This window comes from Gopherus evgoodei, chromosome 9 (genome assembly GCF_007399415.2).
Source record: "Gopherus evgoodei ecotype Sinaloan lineage chromosome 9, rGopEvg1_v1.p, whole genome shotgun sequence".
NCBI classification, from domain to species: domain Eukaryota; kingdom Metazoa; phylum Chordata; order Testudines; family Testudinidae; genus Gopherus; species Gopherus evgoodei.
In genome coordinates this window covers 102910722-102932896 of record NC_044330.1, presented here as the reverse complement: position 1 = coordinate 102932896, position 22175 = coordinate 102910722, and the positions used below count along the sequence as shown (strand labels likewise).

The 22175-nt window shown below is 42.9% G+C and overlaps 1 protein-coding gene across 1 annotated transcript in view; it reads right to left on the bottom strand.

Moving 5' to 3' along the window:
- Positions 1 to 309: 309 nt before the first annotated feature.
- LOC115657037 (zinc finger protein ZIC 4-like) overlaps positions 310 to 22175 on the bottom strand; it is a 34808-nt gene continuing 12942 nt past the window's right edge. Inside the window, exons 4-5 of the mRNA XM_030574232.1 lie at positions 5977 to 6161; positions 310 to 475 (exon numbers count right to left, since the gene is read on the bottom strand). Of these exons, the coding sequence (XP_030430092.1) occupies positions 310 to 475; positions 5977 to 6161 (351 nt within the window). The remainder of the gene's footprint in view (positions 476 to 5976; positions 6162 to 22175) is intronic.

The following is a 22175-nucleotide window of genomic DNA, read 5'->3' as shown; positions in this document are numbered from 1 at the left end:
ATGTGGGGAAAAATGTTTCCTGTTTCAGTTTTGAGCTGCTCACCTTTTAAATTCACTGACTGTCCCCTTGTGCATGCGACAAGGTGAGTGAGGTAATATCTCTTATTGGACAAACTTCTGTTTTCAGAGAGAAGCTGTTGTCAAAAGCTTGTCTCTCTCACCAACAGAAGTTGGTCTAATAAAAGATATTACCTCATCCACCTTGTCTAATATCTTGGGGCCAATGCAGATTCAACTACCCTTGTTTTTATGTTATGCAACAAAGAGAACAGACGCTCCCAACCACCCTCCTCTAGAGCGTTCAGTATTTTATATACTTTCATCATGTTCCTTTTTCTTCATCTCCTGTCCAAGGTAAACAATCCCAGTCTTTTCAATCCCTCCTTCATCTGAGAGTTTTTCCAGGCCCTTGATCATTTTGTAGAGCAATATTAGCATGGCAATTGCCCTCCAAGTGGATTCTAAATTCTGTGAGCTATGTGAGGATTTTGGAATGGCAGATTCCAAAAAGAATTATTGATATGAGTATGTGATCACCAGTGTCACTAAAGATTGCCCAGTCTCACTTTAGTGAACTCTGGCGAATCGGTACAGGAGCTTTACTTCCCTTTCTCCGGGAGAGGTAGTGTCTGTCGACTTAAACAGCATAGTTTAGCAAAATATATAATTTTGCCCCCAAAATGTAAATTTTTTATTTATCTTTGAACATTCCTAATACAAAAGCAGACACCAATCAAAGGCCCACAACACTTACACAGAAATGTCTGTGTCCATTGGATTACTAAGTTTCCTCTTGGTCAGTCATGAGATCCAAACAATCTCAGATAATGGACAGAGTCTACTAGGCTTTTAGAATGACAAAACGTCTTCAAATATAAAAGTCAAGCCGGAACACTCAATTAAAAATGGAAGGATGGTGAAGTTTGGAGTCACCTGCTCTATCCCTCTGGAATTAGGAGGACAGATTTCACTGTTACTGAAGAACATTCAGTTCTGCAGTGAGTGATCAAGTCTAGCTCTAAAAAATGGCCCGAGATGGTGATTCTCTTGGAATGCAAACACCAAGTTTCCTTCACATGTTATCTCTTGAGAGAATAAAGAGCAATTAATAAGGAAGGGCAGGGGGTGGCCAGTCTCCTTAAACCTCCTCAGGTCATGCCTTGTGAAACACAGAGCAAGGTCTTACCACAAATCTTGAGTACGGGGCAGCACCAGAGCAGAGCAGAGGTGGAACTGCAGTTTGGATCCCAGCCTCTGCCCACTCCATTCTGTTACATCTTGCACTGGCCTTTAGCTGGCGCTGCTTTCTTCCCCCTCCACGCCAGCCCAGGTGTTGTGGGGGAAGGAAGAGGAACAGAGTCAGGACCTTGCCCGCTCCCTGCATTGTGTCCTGGGAGGAATGTAGCTCTGGCAGAGGAGTAAGGGAGCACCTCATGCCCATTACTGCTCTACAGGGCATGTAAAGCAGCTCTCAGTCTGGCCCTTGGTAACTTACAAGCCAGCACAATGAGAGTCACTCTTCAGAATTCTTTGCCTCCCTTCAGTCATTTGCAAAGGGATAGAACTGATCAAATAAAGTAATGAATGGAAAAAAACATGCCTGCCATAGTCAACAAGAATTGTTTGCTTCCCAGCAGCTTGCGAAGGAAATGGCCTAGTGTTGGCAGATGATGAGCCCTAATTTCTAAAGGAGTGATTCTGTGCTAGCTTGTAACTCAGGATGGCCCCTATGTCTTGAGTGGCACCAGAGAAGTATTAACCCATCAAAAATTCCCTTTGAAACTCCAAAGTTGTGCTATTTGCTTGGTTAAAAGACAGTGTTACCAGGCATCTCTGCCTCTTTGAAAATTAGCCCCAGCAGGTGAACCATTACGCTTTCTGTGCTGTGTGAAATGGTTTTTAGCAAATCGTCAGAAGTCATCAGTGTATATGTGTTTGGTTTCTTTACTGCATGCAAAAAAATATATGCAAGAACAGTATAAAATAATAATACTTTCTGATGCATCTTAAAACATATTGCACTAGATGCCAGCACGGCGTATGGTCACTTTCCACCGTGATGCCAGTGATCTTTAGCCATCCTCACACATGGGGAGCATGCCCTGGCTGCACAGAGCTTGTGCAGGGGATCCTACACCACCCAGCCTCTTTGCTACCAGTGTAGAGGCATGGCTTGGAAAAAGAGAGTGTGGCAAGGATTCACCGCTGCTGTACAAATCCACCTGCTGTTCCTGCCTCCGTGGGTTGTTAGCAGCTAGTAGTCTAGGAGCGAAGGAATCCAGCTTGAGCTCTCTGCTTCTTGGCTAGAGTCGTGTATCTGACTCACTGCCTTTTAAGAATAGGTAGCCAATCAGCAAATGTATTTCTAAAGCACCCCTCATCATAGTACATCGGCACCTACATAGTCTCAAAGGAGAATGGACATTTTTACTTTAGCACATACATTTTTGGTACATATAAGTACACTGGTCTCACGGCCCGCATTTTGGCCCCCAAACAGTTGATTAATACTAGCACATAAGGTTGCAGCCCGAATTGTTTCATGCTGAAGCACTGTTGTGGGCTAGTCAGAGTGATCTATCCTTATAGAAGAGCACTAAAGTATTCAGCATTAATGATCCAGAAAGGTGCAATTTACAGTAGGGTTATTGCAGGGGTTGGAGAAATTATATTAGCACACAGCATTTATTTGTGCCCTTTTCATGCTTGACAGAAATTTGTAGACTTACAGAAAGACAAATGCCATCTCTGTGTGCACTTGCAGATCCAAATAGCCAAGAATTTTGGGATGTTCAAAATTTGAATCCAAGTTTTGCAACTTTAGCCCATTTCTAGTTGTGTGGAAACACAGAAGAGAATGTTTAGCTATGTATTGCCAATATTAAAACATTCTAGCATCCCATCCTGATAAAAACTCATCCTGTGGCACGTCTATTGTATGATAAAGGAAGGTCTGCCACTGAATTTATAAATCCACTTTTGAATAACTGTGTACATTTTGTGGAAGAAATGTGCCTGTTTTTATCATCCATTTATAGAGCAAACTTTTACAGTACTTCATTATGTGCTGCACCCAACCCTCCTTCCCAGAATCTCCTCTCGCCCATGTGTAAGATAAAAGTTTAAATCATACAATATAGACTGCACTATGGGCTGAGAAGTCAGCTGAATTATCTTGAATTGTTTATTAAGGAGTTATACATTATAAAGAAAGAGTTAAATGAAGTCAGTTTATATGCATATTTATTTTTTAGAGTTTTAAAATAAAAATTGAGTGCAGCCTATTAAGGTACTTATGTGGCCCCATTACCATACATTTGAGAACCTCAGAATCTTTAATGTATTTAGCCACACAAGACCCTGTAAGGTAGGGCAGTGCTGTTATCCCCATTTTACAGATGGGGGAATTGAGGCTAAGCTAAGGTCAAACAGAGAATCTGTGGCAGACCAGAGACTTGAACTCAGATCTTTCAAGTATCAGGTTCTCATTCTAATTCCTGGACTCTCCTTCCTCTCAAGTAATGATATAGTGCAATCTCCCTGGGAATAAATGAACGCGAATCATATTTAAGGCTGTATCAAAAATAATTTTCAAAGCTTTTGTTGAGAGATCTCATGTAACATCTGTAACTGAGTCAGAGATATCCGTTAATTTACTTTACAAATTCCACCACTGACTTAGATGTTATAAATAGGCTTGGCAGAATTCAGTTGTTTTTTTATCATTTCAATGGCTGATATCAATAGTTTTTTTTAAGCTTTTCCCCCCATTCTATTTAAATTTTCACAGCTGTGGAAAATTGTAGGGGAGGTCAGACAGTAGGAGGAGTCAGACAATCATTATTTAATGACAGGAGACATTGAGATTGGAAACATAAAACCACATTAAACCACAAATTGTCAACATAACATGTCAAAACATAAAAAGTAAATATCCTTAAGTCAAACTCTAATAAATTCTTGAGCAGCATTTCTCTGACTTTGCCTATATATACATTTCAATTATTATTGATGGAAACATTTTTGTCAGTCTGCGTGTAATACAGTGAAATCAACTAATTGTCTAGCTTTTGCTCAGCTGATAAATATGCTAGCAGATTCCCTTCCCAGGATGCCATTCAATTGTCTATATAGGTTTCAAGATAAAGTTCACAAAACCACTCAACTTGCCTGACTCCCCTCACTTTCTCCTGTCTTACAGCTACGTAGAGCTCTGCTGACTTGTATATCACCTCTTATAGGCCACAGTAGTGCAACTGATTGCCTCCAGGAGACTGCTAAACCTGCCTAGATCCCTGATGAAGACCCTGGGGCTGCATGCGGGAGTGGCTGTCCACCTGCATGCAAGGGGTTTCGGGAGTGCAGCCATACATTATACTTCTGGGGACAATGCCATAGATGAACCAACCTGCATCACTGTGTACCTTTGGTTGTTCCCTGAAAATAGGTTGCAACAATGTAGTGCAGCTGGACCTTGGTCCAGTAAAGTATTTATGCACATGAGTAATCCCATCGGGTGCTTTGTTGCACCAGGACTTAGGGCACAACACGTACTCAGGTGTCTGCCTGTATCGCTATATCTAATCTAGTGCTGTCGTACCACCTAAGAACAGCGTCACATTTTCTACCTTGCCTAGACATTTCAGACTGAGTTTAGGGGACTGCGTTTTTATTGGTTTATTTCTCTATAGGACACGGACAGAGGTTTTGGGGAGAGGTAGAAGCATGTTCTTTCCCTTTGTCTCAGTACTGTAACCAGCACCACTTACTGCATCCTCTGATAAAGAACATCCCAGCTATAAAAACCCTTCTTCCTCAGACCTGGAGCTGGCAATGGGACACTTTAAAATATTTTAGAACTGGCTTTTGTTGGTGGTGTTTTTAGAAGTCTTTTTATCCTTGCTTTGTGGCTTCGATGATTATTTTGTCATATCATATTAAGAAGTTTCGCCATTTTTCAATGGAAAGAGAACAGCATAAAATACATATTATTTGTTTAGTTTATAAACATTGAAGCCAATCTGCCAGATAAATTAGTGTTTTGACATTATCTTGACATTGCAGTTTGATCTGCCCAGATTTGCGCTGATATTGTCTAGAAATTGTTTTGATGTGGTTTTCTCATATAGAATTAATCTAATTGTCTTTAATCTGCATTGACACCGCCTTTCCTTTACCCGTGTCCTAATAGCATCACAAGATTGCATTGGCTTTGGCTAGTAATCATGCTGATGCGGTCCTAAGGCTTGCAGTGAACTCATATTTCAATTCTCAGCTAAGATAAGCACCCCAGAGTACACAGAAATATAAACGATCTTTCCAGGCTTGTATTGGCATTTTATAAGGCATTTTAACTCAAAGGGACAGTCTTGTGGGCACTGGTCTTAGGAGATCTGGGTTTATTTCTAGCACTTGTGCCAATTTCCTGTGTGACCTTAAGCAAATCGCTTAACCTCTCTGCATCTCAGCTCCCCAGCTGTAGGTCACATATCTAAGGAGAAGCAGGAGCTGACTAGGTAGGAACATGTTCAGCTGAGAGAACGGAGAATGAAAGATTTGCTGACACTTTGTCCATCCGTCGCTATTCTTTACTCGTAGGAGATAATGATCATCTGCAGGGGCCTTGGTTTATGACTGCATTCATTTTCTGTGCTTGGGGGTAGTACAGTCCAGCCCATTGTGACTCCTGCTCCGCCAGCGAGCACAATTTGGCTTCTGAGGATGGCTGCAGGTGCCTGGGTGGGCTAGGAGCCCACAGTCCTCTTGTCCTTTGGCAGAGTGATTTTCGCTGCATGTGCTAACCCAACGTCGGAAAACAGACTGTTGCAGAGGAATGCCCCAAGTGGAAAGTCCCTGGTGCTGGAGCTTTATCGGCTGTTCTGGGACATTATAAAAGCAAAGGAGAAGGCAGCATTTCAGACTTCCATAATGATTCCCAGAAGATCAAGATAAGGCATACAAAATCCAGAGACGTACCATGTTCCAGTACTGCATGTGATATTGGCCTCACTAGACAGGAAGAGGTAGTTGAGCAGGATTTCCTGTTTCTTCTCCACACAGACAGCATCCTCTAGACCAGTGTTTCTCAATAACGGGTCTGTGGACTGGAGCTGTGTCAGGGAGATCTCAGGGACCAAGTTAAGAAGGCAGAAAGCTGGTCCCTGTATCAAAAAGGTTGAGAAACACTGCTTTAGAAGGCAGACTTCGGAGTAGGACTTTGGAGTTTAGTCCTCCTCAGGTCTTTTTCTCTTGGAAAATGTTAAAGATGCTGCCATGGTGGCCTGAAATTACCACTGTAAGGGGATGGTATGCTCTCAGTTCTTGGCTCCTGAGCATGGGTTCCTGAGACAGGAGAACCCATAGCATGTATCTTGGCACTATGAGTGCCCTCCAGGGTAGGAAACTAGGGAGTAAAATTAACTCACCATTGTGTAGAAAAAGCTGCAAGTTTTTGCTTGGAGTCGACATATGGTAACAAGTGTATACATGCAAAGCTATGGAGGCTATGCAAAGTATGCTGTCAGGAAGAAGCAAGTATTCCATGAACTAACGCTGGCACCACTTGGCTGCCTATCTTTTCAGTTTGTTGACAAGCTTAATTCCCCCCACAACTTGAAGATTCCTAGTGGATTTGGATGTCCACAGAGGAGCGGGAATGTGCTAATAAAGTTTGCAGATGACACGAAGCTGGGGGGTATAGCTAACACGGAGAAGGACAGGGATACTATTCAGGAAGATCTGAACCACCTTGTAAACTGGAGTAATAGAAATAGGATGAAATGCAATAGTGAAAAGTGCAAGGTTATGCATTTAGGAATTAATAAGAAGAATTTTGGATATATGTTGGGGGCGCATCAGTTGGAAGTGACGGAGGAGGAGAAGGACCTTGGGGTACTGGTTGATAGCAGGATGACTATGAGTCACCAATGTGATACGGCTGTTAAAAAAGCAAATGCGATTTTGGGATGCATCAGGCGGGGTATTTCCTGCAAGGATAAGGAAGTGTTAGTACCGTTATACAAGGCGTTGGTGAGACCCCATCTGGAATACTGTGTGCAGTTCTGGTGTCCCATGTTCAAGAAGGATGAATTCAAACTGGAACAGGTTCAGAGACGGGCTACAAGGATGATCCGAGGAATGGAAAAACTGCCTTATGAAAGGAGACTCAAAGAGCTTGGCTTGTTTAGCCTGGCCAAAAGAAGGCTGCGGGGGGATATGCTTGCTCTATATAAATATATCAGGGGGGTTAACGTTAGGGAGGGAGAGGAATTATTTAAGTTTAGTACTAATGTAGGCACGAGGACGAATGGGTATAAACTGGATATTAGGAAGTTTAGACTTGAAATTAGACGAAGGTTTCTAACCATTAGGGGAGTGAAGTTCTGGAACAGCCTTCCGAGGGAAGTAGTGGGGGCAAAAGACTTTCCTGGCTTTAAGACAAAGCTTGATAAGTATATGGAGGGGATGTTATGATAGGATTGTTAATTTGGGCAATTGATCTTGGATTACCACCAGATAGGTCTGCTCAATGGTCTGCGGGGAGATGTTGGATGGAATGGGAACTGAGTTACTGCAGAGAATTCCTTCTTGGGTGCTGGCTGGTGACTCTTGCCCACATGCTCAGGGTTTAGCCGATCACCATATTTGGGGTCGGGAAGGAATTTTCCTCCAGGGCGGATTGGCAGGGGCCCTGGAGGTTTTTCGCCTTCCCCTGCAGCGTGGGGCACGGGTCGCTTGCTGGTGGTTTCTCTGCAGCTTGAGGTCTTCAAACCAATTTTGAGGATTTCAATAACTCTGTCCTGGGTTAGGGGTTGTTATAAAATTGGATGGGTGGGGTTCTGTGGCCTGCCTTGTGCAGGAGGTCAGACTAGATGATCAGATTGGTCCCTTCTGACCTATGAGTCTATGAGTCTATGAGACAAAGGTGACAGAAGCGATAAGAGTCAAAATTACACCTTTGTGAGTTTCTCCAAAGCATCAAATCTGTTGGTTTAGGATGAAGTTTGTCCCAGTTCAGAGGGCCTAAGCAATGCCCTGTACAGCACTGGGATATCTAACATTTGTGTTGTCACATCATCCCATGACATCTTTGTCCTGCTGAGCTGAACCTACTGAGAGCAACTTCTCAAAGAAGCATATGTATTAATGTGTGGATATGTTGCATTCAGATACCACAGCTGAACATCTAATTAGATAGATGTGGGATATTGGCATTACCCTATTTTGACCTTGATTAATATTTCTAGTATTTTTCCTACTGTTTAGTCACTTTTTTACAAAAGGTACCTGGCTGGAAGATTCAGCCTGCTTTTTTCATGACATCATTACATTGGACGTTGAGCACTGACGTTATAATGCAACATTTTGCTCTTTCATTTTGTGAGATGATATCAGCTCCATTGAAATGGAGCAAATGGCTTCAATTGTTTTACATTTCAATGCTGATGGTCTCCAGAGCTGGTGATTCCACTATGAGACAAGAACATCAAGATCAATCAAGAGTATTGGGCAGTAAATACTAACATTGAAGCCACACTTATTTTTGGGATCTTTTCTAGGTCCTTTTATGTGTAGCTTCTCTCCAGATCGCTGATATATCTCATGTTTATGATGAGTTTTAAATATATTTGCTAAGGAATTCTTAGGCTCTTTCTTTCTCTTCCCAATTACAGAGAGATGGCCTTTCTTTGGACCCAAAGTTTTGTCAGTCTGCATTCTAATTCTTTGATTGTTGAGGTGCAAACCCATTTACCTTCAATATCTGTCATCTGTCACTTGCCCTCATGTTATAACTCTGAGGCAAATAAATCCATTGCCATTTCTCCAAGGTTTTTATTTTCTCCCTTAGTGACCTCTTGTTCCTCCTGTTTTTGACACATCTCCTGTGTGCATTAACCAAATATGCAATCATCTTTTCATTCTCTATCTTTGCTTTCCTTATGATTTTTTACACTTCATTAAACTTCCCTCTGTAATTGCACCTCTTTGTTATACCAAAGTTTTATGGTTCTTTCCTCTCCTCTATCACTTCTTGTGTTTCTTTATTATTCACGTTAGCTTTTTTGACACTGTGCTCCTAGTACGTTTTCTAGGTGTCAGGCAAGTTCTTAGGCCTAAACAGATTTCTCGTTGAACACTTTCCATGTCTACTTTATTGTTTTACCCCAATGAATTCCATCCAGAAGTTCCTGTTCTTCTAAAATTCGCTGTGCTGCTTTTATTCAGTGTTCCTCCCCTTGGTCTTATTTATAAACCTGGTTGTTAGATCTTGAATGCTTGCGTGAGCACAGCTCATTTAAGAAAACAGTTTTGTCATGACTGCTGTGGGTGGGTTATATGACACCCACATCAACATTATATAATTCCTTGTATGTTAATTGTCATACTGGATCAGACCAGCAGGCCTTCTAGTCTGATATCCTATCTCCAAAAGTAGCCAGTCCAGATGGTTCAGAGGAAGGTGAGGAAACTCCATGATGGAATAACCTGTCTAAGGGAAAGTTTCTTCCAAACTCTTGTCAGTTAGTGGTTGGCTTATACCCTGAAGCATTATGTTTGTATCTCATACGTGTTTTATCTTATCAAATGAAGCCGCAGGTGTTCTCAATATCAATATAAATGCCTAATTCTTTAAAAATCCTATTTATCTCTTGGCCTCAGTGCTATCTTGTGGCAATGAGTTCTATGGGCTAATTATATACTGTGTAAAAATAAGTATTTCCTTTTATCAGTTTTATATTTATTGCCTTCCAGTTTCATTGTATACTCCTTTATTCTTATGTTATGAGATAGGATGAAAGGAACACCTAAGTTACCTTCTCTATACCATTCCCTATTTTATATACTTCTGTCATGTCACCTTTTCTTCACCTCCCCATTACAGTAAACAACCTTTATGGTTTTAGTCTCTCCTCGCATATAATTTTTCCCCAAGCTCCTGATTATTCTCATTGCCCATCTCTGGACTTTTTCTATTTCTAGGTCTTTTTCAGATGGGGTGACCAGAATGGAACACAGTATTTGTGGTAAAGTCAGATTATACATTTCTATAATAGCAGTTTAGAATTTCCAGCCTTACCTTCTATCTCATTCCTATACAGCTAAACATTTTGGTTTCTTCTTTTGACCACTGCAGATCAATGAGCAGAGGTCTTAGTTGACCTGTGCACAACATACCTGGGTCTTTTCCCTCAGAAGCCCTGAGATAATTTAGTGACAAGCACAGTATAAAAATCTATATAGGAAAGAATTTCCTGAGAAATTACAGCTAATTTAGAACCCAGATATGTCTGAGTAGTTCAATTATTTTCCTTCCAGTGTGCATTATTACTTTGCATGTAGCAGCAATTAATTTCATCTGGATCTGCCATCATGCTCTTCCTCCTCCATCCTGAGTCCAGCTGGGGGCCATCGATAGCATGGAGAAAAAGGCTCTCACTTCAGTTGTATGGCTCAGAGCAGCCCAGAGCTGTAATAGCAGGAGAAGTCCTGCTCAGCCCCATGTTGGAGCATGCCTAGTGTGGACAGAACCTTTGGGAAATTTAGCTGCTAAAATCTAAGAAGTCTCCACTGAGCATGTGCGAACTTCCAATTTTTTCAAAGGCTTATAACTTGGCCAAATTTGGGCAGATGTTCACAGAGAGGGCAAAAGACACATCCGTAACACAAAGTCTGCCCCCTGTCAAATGTCAAGACCCTTCTACATAGTGTGGGGGCACTATAGCTTTTCAAAGAAAAGCTAACTACAATATTTTTACATGAGCAAAACTATTTATTTTCCACTAGCCTTGTTTTTGCAAACAGCTAAACAGTTTTGGCTGAAAGAAAATTTCAGCCTAAATTGTTAAAGATTGGCAAAGCTATAATAAGCAACTGAAAACAGGGTCTTATAATAGGATGTGTTGGGCAACCTTAATTGATGGCGCTGCTAGCCTGGGTTGTTATAGGTAGATGTATTGTTTGTGCACTGTGTGGGGAAAGTTACAGGAATCCGTATGTATGGATACACATGTTTTGGTTGTATATTTACAAAGCTATATGTGAATTTACAAAGCTACCCTTGCTTTCAGCAACTAGGTATGAAGTTTAACCCCAAGTAAAAAAACTTAATGGAGCTCTTCTGGAGAGGGAGGGTGGGCTATGTTTACCTTCCTGCTTCTCTGTTACTCTTTTTCTTCCAGCAGCATAAGAGATAATCTTTACCAGGAGCTCTCGGCCTCTCCCTTGTAGGTTTTTCCCCCTCCAATTCTGTGCTGCTCATGGAGGAAACATCACTTGCTATTTTGGGACTCAGACCACAATTCTGCCTTCCATTTTCTTTGCTTCTCCAAACAAATAGCACCTCGTTTTGATGCTCCATCTGTACTCCTCTGCCCTGCCCTGTGTGTTTAATGCTGGAGCCTACACAGTATAGACTAGAGGTGGGCAAACCATTCTAATGAACAATTTTGCAGTGGATTTTGCCGCATTTGGTTTGTGCTGAGGAACTGTCAGTGAACAGATTGGGACTGTTTTAAACGTATTTGTTACCCCACAATCATTCTTGGTCTAGCGTTTGCTCATAATCAGTTTGTTGTGAGTACTTGATGACAGAATTCAGGCCTGTATTTTCAAAAGTGACTTGAGGGGGACCCATCCTGAGACACCTTAAAGGGGTCTGATTTCAGAGAACAGGTGCTCAGCACTTTCTGAAACTCTGGCTCCTTTAAGGATCTCACCCAAATCAAGTGACTCTGGAAAATTTCTAGCTCTTCTGACTGAGCACACAGGTCACATGGAATATTTTTAATTCCTGCTTGGATGAATTCAACTCTTAGATGCACATTTCCAGGGTGGATACTTGGGCTGATGAGTTTGAAATTTGCTTTCCATAATTTTTTTGCCATGTTTGCTTAACATAGGCTGTCTAGGTGAATACCTCTGCCAGTAAGCCCACTGGTTAGACATTTCATGAGCTGTCAGCACTCATGGGGCACGAAGGTAGAATGAATGCACGTGAATATCTCTGGGGAAGTGTTTGCCGGGTTCTCTCAGCTCTAATATAGCTATCTCCCTCCCCTCCCAAATCACAATCAGAGCAAGATTATTAGAGAGACCAGGTGGGTGAGGTAATAAAATATGAAAAAGATATTATCTCATCCCCCTTGTCTCCCAATCTCCGGGACTCCCATCTACAACAAAGATTGTGGCAGACAATGTCATCTCATTCTGTTACCTTACAATTTCAGCTGGGTTTTAGCAGGCTTCTGCTCTTGAAACAGCTTAAAAAAATGTGCTATTTGGATACAATTCACCCTTCACTGCGAGTCTAACAGAAGAATTGTAAAGTCTCTGAGGCAGAGACTGGCGCTCTGTGCTGTGTTTGTACCGAACCTGGCACAGGGGGATCCTAGTCCTGACTGAGCTCTGAGGCACTACAGTAATACCAAGTATTAAGAAGTAGAATGGCAGTGACTTTGCAAAGCTGGGGCAGCTTGTCAGTCAGAACATGAAGCTGGGATGCTGCAGATCTGTTCATTATGCATCACTTCTCTTCTCTAAAGTGTGCTTCTCTCACGCATCATTCCTTCTGAAGCATCCAGCATCAGCCACTGTCAGAGATAGGACACTGGGCTAGATGGACCATTGGCCTGACCCAGTCTGGCCATTTTTATGTTCTTACCTGTATTTAAATAGTCACCATTTCTTAACCTGACTTATTCTGATCTTTTGGACTGGTACACAGGAAAAGTAAGTAAGCCTTCCTGGACTTCCCAAATAACACAGGGATGGTCCCTTTAGGAAGGCTAACAACAACATGAATACCGAGATGTGCATTGTGTTTGTACATGCTGAGTCAGCGTGATCTGATTTCTGCTCCTGGCTCTGCCTCAGATTCCCCATGTGATCTTGGACAAATCATTTAGTCGCTCTGTGTCTCAGTTTCCCTACCTGCAAAATGGGTATAATAATTCCTATTGCACTGTGATGCTGTATGAGGCTTAACTCCATAATGTCTGTAAAGGGCGTGAAGGTTCTCACATGGAAGGTGCTGCAGAAATACAAAATATTCTACTTCACATTCATACTAGCCCTTGTCCAGGTATTTATGCAAGGGGAGAGAGATATCACAGGTGGGGAGTGGACAGATGGCAGCACTGGCACTCCAGGGCCTACTGCAGGGATTGCACTATATAGCACAACGGGGAATACGGAGGATGGGTTTATAGGAAAGGGGGCAAGGCTAGGCCCCAATAAAGGAGTGGATGGTGCCATCAGCAGCCAGCACTGGCAGGCACCTAGTTGGGCAATCACATTCCTCGAGCTTGGAGGAACAGCAGCACGCGCCCTGGGTCCCGACAGTGTTTGTAGCATCGAACCCTGCGCCATCCTTCCCCTCGTGTACAGCAGCAGTTCTCAAACCTCAGTGCACTGCAACCCCCTTCTGACAACAAAAATTACTACATATTGCCCCCTTCCCCCAGCCCAGGGCTGAAGCTGCCGCCCAAGACCCCTGCTGCCCCAGGGGGCTCAGGGTGGGGCTGTAATCCAAGCCTCCAGGTGGTGGTGGGGAAGAGGCTGAAGCCACAACCCAAGCCCCTACTGCCCCAGGCAGGTCAGGGAATGAAGCTGGCCCAAGCCCCCTGCTGACCTGGGCTGAAGCTGGAGCTGAGCAAGTCTAACACCAGCCCAGGCGGCCCCATTAAAACAGGGTTGTGAACCACAGTTTGAGAACTGCTGACGTAGCAGCATCTTGCCACTACAGCTGTGTTGGCCTGTCTCTCTGGGGCAGGACTTGTGCTGTTTGCTAAAGCCGAATACCACAGAGACATACTGGAAAACTTCTGAAATGTTGAAATAAAACTAAACCTTTCCAGATTCCGATTCTCTCTTAAAGAGGCAGAGACCTAAAATGATCAGTAAATAAATTTGTTAAAGGTTATTGGGCAATGAAGAAAAAGATCAAGTACACAAAGCAGCAACAATTGTTAATATTGGCTAATCAGTTTTTAGACACTCCCTGAAATTATATGAATTGCAATTAATTAACTGGTGATTAATGTGGCTATCGATCCACTGGAATGCCTCTGCATTATTGAGTATCTTAACATAGGCCTGAAATTCCTACCACAACTTGCAATATCATTGCTTTTACTTTAGATATTACTTTGAAGCATTTGTGTGTATATATGTACGTGACAAACATTTTAATTCTCTGACTTATTTTTTGTGATAGCAGAAATGAGAGGAGAGATACAGAGAGACACATCTCTCATAGAAGTTTATTTGATATCCTAGACCTAATACAAGAGTTGACATGATATATAAAATATCATGTACATGATCATGTACAGAAATATAGTCAGATTTTTTTCAAGTATGTACTATTTGCAGTATGCGTGTAGGTGGCCAGTACTGGATTTTTATGGTCTATCATTTAAGTGTGAATTTAGACAATGTTTAAATTGATTATTATCTAATAGGCTGGAAGAAGCCTCTTGGGGCTCTTATCATCTCTTATGCAAATGCATGTGAAGACAATTTGAAAATGCATATTATGGTCTTGATGGAATGCATAGTTTCTGTGGAGAAGCGAAGGGCTTTTGTGTTGTGTCATTCCACAGCCGACTGCTAGTGCTAAGCTATTCGCGCCATGTGACATGAACATTGGTTAATAGAAGAAGGAGAGTGGATCCCTGGGGGTTCCAGACCAAAAGCCTTACTTACAGGAGAAATTAGTGTACAAACTGGTTTGGGGGAAAACTATAGTCCAGTCTCCTAGCTGGAATGCTAAGGGGGAAATGTCCCAGAAATCCAAGGTAAGTTAAAAATGAGAGTAAAACTTAGGGTGATGGTTTAGATGAACCTACCTGGGCAGTTTCAGTCATTAATAGTGAATATTGTAATGTGAGGCTGATAATGGACAATATCAAGAAGGCTGAGGTGTTTAATGCCTGTTTTGCTTCAGTCTTCACTAAAAAGGTTTATTGTGACTAGACGCTTAACACAATTAATATTAACCACTGGGGGAAGGAGCATAAGCCAAAACAGGGAAAGAACAGGTGAAAGAATATTTAGAAAAGGTTGATGTACTCAAGTCAGCAGGGACTGATGAAGTTTATCCCAGGGTATTTAAGGAATTACCCGAAGCAATCTTGGAACCATTGGCAATTATCATTAAGAACTCATGGAGGCCAGGGAAGATCCCAGAGGCCTGGAGAAGAGCAAACATAAGACCTATATTTTAAAAGGGTAACAGAGAGGACTCAGAGAATTATAGACCAGTCAGCCTAACTTCAATACCTGGAAAGATACTGGAACTAATTATTAAACAATCAATTTGTGAGCACCTAGAGGACAATGGAGTTGTAAAGAACAGCCAGCATGGATTTACCAAGAACAAATCATGTCAAACCAACCTAATTTCCTCCTTGACAGGTTTACTGGCCCAGTGGGTCATGGGGAAGCAGTAGACACGATAGATCTTGATTCTAGTAATGCTTTTGACACAGTCCCGCAGGACATTCTCATAAGCAAACCAGGGAAATGGGCTCTAGATGAAATTTCTATAGGGGGGTGCACAACTGGTTGAAAGACCATACTCAAAGAGTAGTTATCAATGGTAATCTGTCAGACTGTGAAGGTCTATCCAGTGGGATCCTGCAGAAGTCAGTTCTGAGTCTGGTTCTGTTCAATGTTTTCATTAATGACTTGGCTAATGGAGTGCAGAATATGCTTATAAAGTTTGCAGAGGACAATGAGCTGGGAGGTTGCAAGCACCTAGAAGGACAGGATTAGAATTTGAAAGGACCTTGACAAATTGGAGAATTGGTCTGAGATCTACAAAATGACATTCAATAAAGACAAGTGCCAAGTACTTCACTTAGGAAAGAAAAATCAACTATACAATTACAAAATGGGAATAACTGGCTAGATAATAGTTCTGCAGAAAAGAAGCTGGCTGTTATAGTGGATCACAAATTGAATATGAGCGAACAATGTGATGCATTTTCCAAAAAGGCTAATATTCTGGGTGTATAAATAGGAGTGTTTTATGTCAGAACAGAAGGTAGTTGTCCCACTCTACTAAGCACTGATGAGGACTAAGCTAGAATAGTTTTGCATCCCACACTGTAAGAAAGATGGACAAACTGGAGACAGTCCAGAGGAGAGCAACAAACATAATAAAAAAAGTTTAGAAAACCTGACCTCTGAGGAAAGATTAAAAACTGGGTATGATGAATCTTGAGAAAAGAAGACTGAGGAGGGGATCTGATAATCTTCAAATATGTTAAAGGCTGTTATTAAGAGCACACTGAAGGTAGGACAAGAAGCAATGGGCCTAGTCTACAGCAAGGAAGATTTAGGTTAGATATTAGGAAAAACTCTCACTGCAAGGATAGTTAAGTACTGTAATAGGCTTCCAAGGGAGGTTGTGGAATCCCCATCACCAGAGGTTTTTAAGACCATATTGGACAAATACCTGTCAGGGGTGGTCTAGGTTTACATGGTCCTGCCTCAGTGCTAAGGGCTGGACTAGATGACCTCTCAAGGTCCCTTCCAGCCCAATATTTCTATGGTTCCATGTACTGGAGAGCAAGGAACTTCTGAAAGTGTAAGGAACAAATGCTTGTGATTCATTAGTTCAAGTCTCTAACAGGGTTTGAAGCGCTAAAGCACTACATAAAGGCTGAATATTACTTCTAATTAGCAAATAATACAGTGCAACAATGTCATTAATAAGGGGTGGGGAGGAAGAGATCTGGCACTGCCCCAGAAGCTGGCTCCATGGCTAGAGATCACCATGAATAAGAGCCATGCATGGCAAGAAAAAAAATAGGAGGTTCTCAAGAGCCTAGCACGGCAGTAAGAATGGGTTACATTTGTGCTTATTTTGTGTTCATGCTGCAGCCCACGAGTGCAGACTCATGCTGCCCCATTTCCTGCTCGTGTTACAGCCTTTCTGCTAGATTCAGAAGCAGAAACCAGTCCCAACTGACTCAGGACTTTTTTTTTTATTCAACTCAATAAAAAATCTGCGATTCATGAAGTGCTTGTCATGTTTTGATACAAGAATCAGAAACTGATCAATTGCCAGCCAAATTTAATAAAAGGAGCTCTATTCTTGGAAAACGAGCTCGTTACTATGCTAACTATTGATTTTCCCTGACAAGCTGTTGTAAGTCGCAAAATGGGGCCCTGATGTAGGTCTGTCTCCCTGCCTGCAGGAAATGGGACCTATTTCATTCAACCTCTTTATTTCAAAGGGTTTGGAGACAACCCTATGTTTTTTAATACTGCATATATGGCATTCTTTGGGGAAGGCCCTAGACTGCCCCCAGCTATCGGAAATTGTCCAGAGACTTTCCTTGACTTACCAGCATCACAGTGGTGGCAATATAACAGAAGAAATGCTGAGCTGTAGCTCTGTATGTTGACCATTATGCTGTTTGTTGCACCGTAGTCACAGAGAGAGGCACTCATGTGTCGCGTCTATTGCTGTCTCGTTCTGCCAAGGCCAGACCACAGTGTCACTGGGCCAGGTTGTCAGGTGCCATTAGCCCAGCTCTAGTAGGGGTACATACATTGTTTACTGACATCCACTGGTGTGCACAGATGCTGCAGCTGCAGAGGCAGACAGGCATTTGCTTGGCAAATGCAGTAATTGCATGCCCAGTTGCCCCCTTTTTTTATTCAGAGATCTTGTTTCTATCAGCTGAGGCTGTGTCTACATAAGGATTTCTCCCCCCCCCGCCCCTAAAAACCCACCCCATTGTTGCTACCACCAGTTCAGATCATAGGAACATAGGAATCACCAGCCTGGATCAGACCCAAGGTCCATCTAGCCCAGTATCCTGCCTCCACCAGTGGCCAGCACCAGATGTTTCAAGGGAAGGTGTAAGGACCCCACAGTAGGCAGATGTGAGATTGTCTGTTCCCCTTCCCTATAGGTCTCATCCTGATCTCTGTGCAGGAGATTAGATTCCCCGACACTAATTTATACTCACATAAGTTATGTCTACACTTGGAGCAGGGTGTGTGTTCCCAGCTCAGTGAGATCTAGTGCACATCTGTCTGTACTCGGGGCAGCTGGCCCTTGCTGCCTGCACTACCATGGCTATGCTACTATTTGTAGCACACTAGCTCAATGAGCGCTAGAAGCATATCCCCAGCGCCACATGTAGACCAAACCCTTAGACGCCCCTTCATGCACTTTCTTCTGCATCCTTGAGATGAGTTAGAGACACTTAGCTCCCTTCCACTGAAATGGAACAGGTGTAAGTAGGTGTGGAGAGAGTGGCAGAGCCTAAATTAGGATAAGATGGTCTTTATGACACCACCTTATGTGTCACTCTTGAACTTGGCGCAATATAAATCCATGTCTGAGAGTGTGTGTGTGTGTGAATTGGCAGCTGATAAAGGCTGGGTAAGTGGCCAGTAGAGATTATGACTAATGAAGAGATTAAGTATAACTTTTCTTGTTCATTTATATCTTAAAACTAGAAGAAAAAAACCTTAAAACCTACTGTTGTGACTTGAAAGTAGCTAACCATGACTCAGCTAGTCCATGTAACCCCATGCTTCTCTCACTGCTGCCCTAGTCCCCTGCTCCCCATTCAGTTGTTGCATCCACATTGTAAGGTCTCCGGGACAGGAATGTCTCCAACGATGTGTTTGTGCAGCTCTCAGCACAGTGGTACCCCGATCCTGATGGGTGAGCCCTCTGGGTGACTCCGATCCTGATGGGTGAGCACTCTGGATGCTCTTTTAATACAAATAATAAAAACTAATCAAGCATACCATGTATATGGCAGTGATTTTCATGTACCAAATCCCATTGATTCAATTTGTTCTCCTGCACCCTGTCCCGCTATTTCATCTCTATCGGGGAGATATTACTCTCTATATTATTCTGATATTCCCAACCTCTGTGGGTGTGAGACCAGACTTAACCCCTTTGACAACCTCTCAACAAGCAGTAAAAAGGCTTATTTTTCAAAAGCCAGCTGTTGGACAGGGGTTTCCTTCTTACTTCTCCCCTACACGTATACATGGAAAATTCCCCAAAACTGCATTGGGTTGAGATGGAGGCACCTGTCATTGCCAGAACAGTGGCAGATTCAAGGGCTGGCATTTGTGGTTCTGAAGGATTAAAATTGAGATTTTATATTATGTATTATTTGCATTGTAGCCCGTCATGGGCCAGGGCGTTGTACGAACATAGAGCAAAAAGAGATGGGCCTTGCCCCAAAGATTTTACAATCAAAGAATAAGACAAGAGACAAACAGACAGATGAGGGAGCAGAAGGAAGCAATGAGGCCTATTGCACACCAGCTACCTTAACCATTACATTGTGCCATTATCTGATTCCCTGCTACCAGATTCCCTGGCAGCCTTGCTTCTACCATTGGAACGTTACAAACCATTGGACTTCAACATCTCATGTTTTCTCTATAAAAAATATTTGAGTTCATTTTTAGAGGTTTTTTTAAAATGTATCAGTTACATAGGCTCTCTCAAGCATGGCCAATTGCACTGACAGTAACTAAGGCTTTACATGTGTAAGCATACGGAAAACTGGCCCCAAACAATATTTTAACACTCTGTAAAACTTTCCTAACATAGTTTATTCTGTACAATAGATACAATGTGCAGAATTCATGGTAGTGTTGCATAGGGATCTTAATGACATTTGCTTGGGATGTCCTGCATAGTTCACTCATAGCTCTGCCAGAACACCATCATTTATTTGTTCTTTATTATTACTTTCTGTTGCAGCAGTGCCTGCAATATAAGGTTCTATCTCTTTGTCCCTAAGAACTCGGCGTTTAACAAATGAGGGGTAAAGGAGAGGGCTACCTGTACAATCAAAAATAGTTTGCTTGTGAACATATATGTACTGTCGCCAATTGCCCTTTTACCCGGTTAATAGTTGGTGAATTTCTCATGGGTATCACAGTCACACGTGGGCTTTTTGAGGCGATAGGAAGGAAAATAGGGTAGTGGCCGCAAGGACTCCTCTAGGGAGGGTATTGTCAGGAATCAGGGCCTGCAGTCCAGCTACTCTCTGGGCTCCCCAACAAGCACAGCTGGCCTATAGTAGGTTGCCTGATTGGCTACATCATTTGATTGGCTGGCAAGGCCAGCGCTTAAGCCCTGCAGCAGTTTGGCGGCTGCTCAAAGTGTTTCCCCATTGCTGTCCCTGTGTCTGCTTGTATCAGGCCTTGCCTTGCCCCTGCTTCTCCTTGTGCCTGGTAACACAGTCCTGACCCTCGGCTCCTGTTCCTGACTTCAGCTTGGACCGTTGGCTCTAGTGCCTGACCTCTGACTCCAGCTCAGATCCTGGATATCAACTCGGGCTCTAACCACTGGGCCTGACTGTGTGCCCACACCCAAATAGTGACAGATGTTCCCTGTGGAAGGGGTGGCTTGGAAGAAAGCACAAAGGTAGTTGGAGGAGAAGTGGATAAACAGCAGGGAGAGGCATGATAAGGCCAATAACAAGGATTCTTGTGAATAACGTGTCCATTTCAAACTCATGTCAGTACAACCTTTATGCCACACAATCATGTATTTTCTCTCTCCATTGATCTGAATATGTGTATTATACAGGTACAGATTGATATCCTTATTATTACTGGTATTACTGCAGTGCTCTAGGCATGGACAAGGACCCTGTTGGGCTAGGTGCTAAACAAACACTGTGTGGCTAGGTGCTAAACAAACACTGTGTGTGTGTGTGTGTGTGTGTGTGTGTGTGTGTGTGTGTGTGTGTGTGTGTGTGTGTGTGTGTGTGTGTATTTATATAGAGAAAATTACACCCCATCCCGGAGTTAAAAATGCAAATACTATAAACCCATCCCCAATTTGCACCTACTAGTTAACCCCCTTGTAATTGATACCACCTGATAGCCTGCTAATTTAAATTTTCTCCCCAATTCTTTTGCATATGGACCGAGAAAGAGAGAATTCTGTTAGACACCATTTAGATAACTGTATATTTCAAAAGTTGTGTTGCACTCTGAAATTCCCTGATTTTAAAGATTTCATTGGCTAGCATCTCATAACCCTAATCTGAGGGCTACCATTCATCTGTCAATGAGTAACTAGCATTGCTAAGTGTTCAAGACTTAAACTAAGGTAAATACCAAATAATTTCCAGTGAAATTTTCAATTTTTTGGGGCTCAGTTCTGTACTATGGGCTACATGCACACAGCTCCTGAAAGCAGAACACAGTCCTTAGCTGTACAAGGCTGGCACTTTGGAGCTGTTAAACTGTGCCGCTGTCCACATTTCTGCAGTCCTCAGAGCAGAGATGCTGGAATCAGTACTGACTGGAAATGATTACTACTTTATCCGCTCTCAATATTTTCCATCCATTGAACATCCTCTAAGCCATATGGCTTCATCCCCAATTCAACCCCCTCCCCTCCTTCAGAGGTTCTGTGCTAACATGCCCTGCCACCAGAGCGTGCTTGGGGTGGCAAGCCGCGGGGGGCACTCTGCCAGTGCCGCGAGGGCGGCAGGCAGGCTGCCTTCGGTGGTTTGTCTGCGGAGGGTCTGCTGGTCCCTGTGGGAGGTCCTCCGAAGCCATGGGACCAGCGGACCCTCCATAGGCAAACCGCCGGAGGCAGCCTGCCTGCCGTGCTTGGGGTGGCAAAATCCCTAGAGCCACCCCTGCCTGCCACTTGGCAGGCATGCCTGTGAAGTTCATTGACACTACCCATTGGAACAGGTATTTAACAAAGGATGTAATTTCTTTAGTGAAGTTTAATAACCTAGGGCCTGGTTCCCCATTGCATTACTCCAGCTTCATGTCAGAGTAAATCCATTGACTTCAATGGGACTTAATCATGTGCTTATAGTGCTGCATTGAATGGGGATGGTGTTAATCATATGAAGTTAGGCATGTGAATAAGTGCATTGAATTGGGGCCTAAGACAAAACTCTTAAAATCCAGTGAAAGTTTTGCTTGAGTAAGGACTGTGGGATGAGGCCTGTGATGACGATGTTCTGCAAATTCTGGCAAGATTTTACAAAAATGTTACCAACTTCCTGTAGGCTACTGTAACGGGATCCACTCACCACTCTGGCACCTCCTCAGCCTGTCTTGGGAATTAGCTATGTGGCTGAGTGCGTCCTCTGTGGGTGGTGCATTGCCACCGTGACTCCCACTCTTGGACCTACATCTCT